The following is a 7,032-nucleotide window of genomic DNA, read 5'->3' on the forward strand; positions in this document are numbered from 1 at the left end:
GACCAAAACACTAATTTTGAAAAAATCATTGATGATTTCAATATCTCGCCTAAGTTCTTTGTTTTCTAAACTGTATTTTGTATTTTGCAAAATCGAAAGTTAAAAATTTATAATAAAATAAACAAAAATAGTATTCGGTATAAAAAATTTTGCTTCCGTTTTGAAGAACGAAAGAATGCAGAGATAAATAAAAATTATAAAAAATTAAATCAATTAAACTCTAGCCATTATATTGTATGCAGCTTTTGTCATAAATTTATGCCACACATTATGGAAAAATTATTTTTTAATAACTCATCAAAATTACTAAAAAATATTGTGAAGTACTAAGATTTTTTTTTCATGATAAAGATTTTTATATTTATTCAAAGTGACATAATTATAATGTAAATCTGGTATAAAACCTGAGTAGAAAATCTGTCGTATTATTATTTTCAGTTTCATAGATTTTGAAGAACAATTCTGTTTCTTAGTGCCCACTTCTAAAAATATTCATTTTGTGAAATATATGTGTACAAAATAAACACACGCATGCATGACTTGTTTGTTTTTTCATTTTTTTATACATTTTTATCTTTACCCTGTAGCACAATGAATTGATAGTTTGCTTAATTTTATTATTCTCATAATAAAAATTTCGGTATTTTTTCCGATTAAGAAATGATTTTTTATAATTTACTGTTTAAAAATCCGTATGTGTTAATTATATCTTGTTTTTTTAATGCTAAGGAAGTCATTTCTAATTTTTAGTGATATCATTATTATTTAATTAAAAAAATTCATTTTAAATTTATTTTAGATTTCAGTACTCCATCTGCTGACATTGAACACCTGATTGATAGAGATGCAGCCTATGACAGCTCGTATCATGACGAAAGGAAAGGAAAAAAGTTCCCACTCTCTGACAAATCTGATGATCAAATGTTTGATATTAAACAAGCTGGGAAAGACAAGAGTCATCAATGGAAATCTTGGAAGTCTAGTGAGCGTAGTTGTTCAAGTGAAGGTGAAGATGCAGAACCAGAATTAGAAGCTATACCTGAAAGTCCGAAATCTGAGAGTTTTGAGTTGGAGCAGTTTACTACTGATCTTTACACTGAAACAATTGAACAAGCTTGTGCCAATATCGTCAGTGAGCCTTATTCTGGCAATGAAAGTGTAATTGAGATCAATCAATGGGCAAAAATTTCAGAAGTTACCACTTTGAAATTTGATTTGCCTGAACCAGATACAGATGATAAATATGGTGCATTTTCTGACATTCCACAAAGCTCTGTCTCATCAGACATAGAAAATATAAATGTAATTGAGAAATCAGTTCATGAACCCATGGAAAAAAATATTGAAAAAGATTTCTTATCATATACAGATGAAGTTAAAAAACAGAATTCAGATGCTTCTAACAACAGCAAACCACCCAACACAACAGAAGTCACTATAGATATTAACCTGCAGTTGGAAAATATTGAAATAAACCAACCATCTACTGATACCCCAATAGCTGGCCTTTTTCCTCATTATTTGAAAAATGAAAAAAAGCCCCCAAGTGATAAAAATTTTGCTTCAAAATATTCTAAAACTCCTGATGCTAAAGAAGATTTATCAAGAATGAAAAGTTTGCCATTTGAAACTAACCGTCACCAAAGTGTTTGTAGAAGTAAAACAGACAGTAATATTTTAAATTTACCTCGTAGTAATGATGCTAAAATGTCACACTCCAGATACCCTCACTCTAAGTTGTCCCAAAGTAAAAAAAGTCTTTCTAAATTTTCACGCAAAGCAGAGATGCTGAGTAGTGAAACTTTAACTGTTCCGATATTCAGACCACCACTCGAACGATTATTGCCTATTGGTATGTCAGATAAAGATAAAACTAGAAGAAGTGACACCATATCAAATATACCTTACAATGAACCATCTTTTTCCTTCACAGATACGACAAGAGATACATCGATGCAACGAGATTTATGTGAAGATAAGGGTGTCCAAACTGGAAATATAGGCTTGATTGATATCCCTGCCCCTGAAAGATTGCTACCTGTTGGACCTTTACCAGCAACAAAAAAAGATTGGTATCCCTTTGTATCCAAATCAGATTCTGAAACCACATCTGAATCACCTTTGAAAATAAGTATTACGCAAGCTGAAAATATCAATTTAAATAATGTAGTTTCAGAGAAAAAATCAGACCAAAATAAACTTGGTGAGCTACAGTCAATTAAATCCAAAGTTGAGCTTCCAATTTTAGACCTAACACCAGCAAAACTTGAAAGCCGAGATATGCCGGAAACAAAATTGTTACCTCAATCTGCTGTTCCCGAAAAAAAATCATTTGATCAACCTGAAACAAGTGCAGTTGCAGCACTAGCAAGTGGGAATTTCATGAATAAATTGTTTGATATTACACCGGAAATAGGTATACCTAGTTCTGCTTTTTCAGTATTTGATGTTTGTAAAAACGCAATGGATCTGAGGAATGAAGAAAATTCAAAATCTGAATCAAAATTACAGAAAGACAATGACTTGGAGAATTTTCAAAGCAGCACAGGTAGTGTTGATTTATTAACTAATGAAAAAACTGAAGCAACTAATTTGACTCAGGAAAGCACAGTCCATAAAGGTTCAGAAAGAGGTTAGTTTATGATTACTAAAAATGATTCACATAAAATTTTAATAAATATTTATATTTTCTTTTTTCCTAATAATGTAGCCAAGATTATTATACTCAGTTATATTTTAACTTTAATTCAAACATCCTAACTCTAATAATCTCTCTAGTTAACTCTCAATTACAATATCATTTATTTAATTACAATGTCGGAGTAAAAGCTTTTAATAACAATTTTTAATTATATCAATTTTAAGCAAAATACTAGAAAAATAAGTTTAACATAAAAGTATGAATTTCTAATTAAATTATTACTCTTGCTATATTTAACAATTATACTTTAAGTGCCCATTTTATTAATTTAATCATTTATTTATAAGCAAAACAGTTTTTAAATTTTATGATTGCATACAAAATTTATTACTAATTTTTAGTGATCTGACAAATTACTATAAAATAATTTTATATAAAAATTATTAAAATGATGTGCGTTTTACTAATGCTTTTTATTAATTTTTTACAAGTTATTTCTGCTTGAGTTGTATCTCACTGTTGATATTTTATACTGGAAGATTCCTTAATTATTATTTTTACAAGTTAAAATTTGTCATAAATTATGAATGTGATACAAAAAATATTCATAGTTTAATTTTAATTCACGTTGTTCATTATTGTAAAATAATTTAATATAAAAATTATCAAGATGTTTTATTAATGCTTATACTATACAAAAACATTTTGCAAGTTACTTCTTATTGAGAAGAATGCATTTAAACTTGAGCATTCCTTAATTCCATCAATATTAAAACAACAGCTAAGAAAATTTTATCATGAAACTTATCACCTTTATGCTACAGCAACATTAATTTAAAAAGCTGGTCTTTATAATTTTTATATTATTTCTATATTTATACTACATTATTAGTATATACTGAAAAGACTATATCCAATCAAAGTATGAAATTGATTTAAACAAATTTTAAGATAAAAATTTTATTATAAAACTTTAGAATAATAAGTCAAAAGTGTAAGTCAATTCTAACTTTTTATTTAAATTGTTGACATAAGACAAATTTGATTTTAGCACTTTTCCATTTTGACTTATTTTAAAGTTTTTTCCTGAAATTTTTCTCTTAAAATTTATTTAAATCAATTTCATACTTTGATTTAATTTGCTTATTTTTGGTTTCTAAAGTCGTTTAAGACTATATTTATGTAATACATTAATATATAGAAAATGTATATTAGAAGTTTAATTGCCTAAAACATATAAAAACCTAAACATTTTAATATCTTATTATAGCTTTCAGTTACATTCTTAGAAATTACTAAGTTTTCAAGTATTCAACTCATTTTTTCTGTTTACAGGCGATGTAACTTTTTCCTTGAGCAGTGTTTAAATATTTTTTAAACTTTTGTTGTTTTAAAAGAAAAAGTGTTAACTTATATTTATTCATAAATTTTTTTTATTTCTGAAAAGACTATTTTTTAATAACCTACTTAGGGGTGCACAACCTTTTTCAGTGAAGGGCCACATGCACAGCAGATTGACCAATGAAGGGCCGCATGCCAAAGTGTTTAGACCGACATATTGAAAGCAATTGTTGGTGGTGATTGTTATATAAACATCATTGTTTATATAACACTAAATTCTTTTTGTCGGTTAACCTTGTAATCTCTTTGCAGAAAATACAATACTTTAAAACGTTTAAAATTAGAAAATGCAAAACTGATTACTTAAGAAGGAAAACAGAATTCGAAAATCAGAATCAATTTATCGGAAAAAATTTAGATAAATTGAAATAANTAGCGTATAAAAAATATCGGTACTTTCAAAACCTTGTAGAAATGTGTAGCAATAATTTCTAAAATAACGATTGCAAAATAATTTGATTTGCGATAAAATCGTTACAAATAAGCCATGTCAAAAAATGGTTATCTAAATGAGCGATTCTTTACTCGCGATTCGTAATAATATCGTGCTAAAATATCGAAGTTTTAAAAACCGGGCGGAAATGTGCAGCAATAACTGTTGAAGAAAGGATCTAAAGTCATTTAGATTTTCCATGAAGTTTGCACAAATAAAGCGTTTCATAACTTTCAAAAATCGCTATTTCAGAAACTACTTGAAAATGGGTAGCAATAACTACCGAAAAGTCATTGGAATCGGCACATAAGCGTCAAAAGTGGTAATCAAAATTCGTAATAATGATGTATTAAAAATATTGGGATTTTTAAAACTATGCTGAAATCCGTAGCGTTAACTATCGAAAAACTACATTGATTGAGATTGGGTGCGTCAAAAACTTAAAAGTGCAAATTTAAATTACCGATTTTTTTTTTATTATTTTTCAAAAACAAATATTTAAATTTTTTTTTTTTCATTTTGTTCAGATTGCGGCCGCGGGCCGCACATCCAGGGTTGGCGGGCCGCATTTGGCCCGCGGGCCGCAGGTTGAGCACCTCTAACCTACATCGATTAGTATCTTTAAGATTTTCAAACTTTATTTAATATTAAATCAAAAGTTGCTTGCTGTCTTTTTAGATTGCACATGCACAAATTTATTTTAAAGCTTCTGTTAATTTTTAAGCATGATTAATTTTCTGTGTGAAATTAATTACTCAAGATTTAATTTATTATCATATGAAAAGAACTACAGCTTTCCCTCTACTTGATTCTTAAAATTTAACAATTCAATTATTTAAGAAGTAAATAATACCTTCAAGTCCAAGTCTCAATTGTATAGCATTTAGCTTTTTTTTAAGAATATCAAGTTGATATGTTTGCAATCAGTTAGTTTTAAAAGTTATATAAGCATTTAATAGTATCTGAAACTCTTAAGTTTGAAATATTTATTTAAAAGTTGTAAAAAATATTTTTTTTATGTAATTTGCAACCTTAAAATGAATTTCTTCTTTGTTGTTGTAAATATAGGGTTTTAAAGCTTATTTGTAAAAATAGTTTGTTGCATAAAAATTTATTTTGTTATATACGTTTTGTATATTATAGCTTCAGATGATGAAGTTAAATGCAGGCTCCCATATAGGCAGCGTAAACAGAGAAAATCTGGTTTAAGTACTCTAGAAGCTCAAAGAAGTTTTGACTATCAGAATGCGGGCGGAAGGTAATATGAAACTTAAAATTTCTGGTTTTACTATAATATTTAGAAATGAACAATTTTGTTTATTAAATGTAAATGCATTATTGTCCATCTTTATAGTGATTTAAAATGAATATGAAGAGACATTAAAAACTGTTTTAAGTGAGAGTCCTAAACTATTCTTCCCATAAGTGCTTATTACTTGGACTTGGACTAATTTAGTTATGAGTCACATTTTTTTAAGTGTGACATTTTTACATCAATTTCTGAATATTGTTTTCAGATATTTGCATGGTTTCTGGAATTTCTACCTGATAACAGCTCAATCTTATTGCTAACTTAAAAATTGAGATATTTTTCACCAATAATCTTCTAAAAAATTTGAGAATGTAACCTATCATTCTACGGTCTCAAGTCTTTAAGTTTGTAGTTGTAGCTGGCTGTGAGAAACAGAAATTAGATGTGTGAGTGCAATAGGATATGATAATTGACTAAGACACATTACAAACTGTTCATTGATTGTTGATATTTGCCTGTTTATTTCTTCAAGTGATAAAAAATTTAATTTATAAGATGATTAAAAATCCTTTTAAAATATTTTAGACGTATGAGAAAAGTAGAAATGGGAAGTATTTCGAGTGGTGGACTAGCATCTAAACGATCCAGTACATGTCAAGGTTCATTTCCCCGTGGCGGAGATGATATGGTTATTGAAAGATGCACTGAGTGTGGAAGTGTCATTGAAGAATACAGTGATGAAGAAATTGGCCTTTGCATTGTAATACTTTCAACTTTTGTACACAGAGAGCCGTCTATGGCTGCACCATTATTGCCAAAAATTTTAAGAATTGTTTCAAGGTAAAAATCTATCGAATACTCTAAGGCTGTTCAAACATAGATTATGTCTAACTATTATCACTTTTGTACTAAACTTTTAATACAAATTTACGCTTAAACTTTGTAATGAGGGTTATTGAAATAAACATTATTCCCAGTCTGATTTAAAACTGATGTGAATTTTCTCATGAAGGAACCAGAATGCATGCTTAAGGTACTGTCGATTAAAATTAGTTAAATTTTAAATGTGAAGCTTTAAATAGCACCCATATGTGTTATCATAGCCCATGCTGAAATGGTTAATTTCATTGTTCCTTTTCTCAAAAAATATTGAACTAACTTTTAGTTATTTATTTTTCGTATTAATGTTAAAGTGCTAATTTTTACTCAGTTTCGTTTTTCTTTTTTTTTTTTCATTTGGAAAATATGTAATTAAATGAATTTGTCTTATCATTGATTTTTAAAGTTGAAAAAAAAAAACAATTT

At 28.0% G+C, this 7,032-nt stretch overlaps 1 protein-coding gene across 1 annotated transcript in view; it reads left to right on the top strand.

Moving 5' to 3' along the window:
• LOC107442821 (UNC-79 domain-containing protein) overlaps positions 1–7,032 on the top strand; it is a 72,734-nt gene that overhangs the window by 49,759 nt on the left and 15,943 nt on the right. The window contains exons 36-38 of the mRNA XM_043042321.2: positions 800–2,632; positions 5,619–5,733; positions 6,313–6,567. Of these exons, the coding sequence (XP_042898255.1) occupies positions 800–2,632; positions 5,619–5,733; positions 6,313–6,567 (2,203 nt within the window). The remainder of the gene's footprint in view (positions 1–799; positions 2,633–5,618; positions 5,734–6,312; positions 6,568–7,032) is intronic.

This window comes from Parasteatoda tepidariorum, chromosome 2 (genome assembly GCF_043381705.1).
Source record: "Parasteatoda tepidariorum isolate YZ-2023 chromosome 2, CAS_Ptep_4.0, whole genome shotgun sequence".
NCBI classification, from domain to species: Eukaryota; Metazoa; Arthropoda; class Arachnida; order Araneae; family Theridiidae; genus Parasteatoda; species Parasteatoda tepidariorum.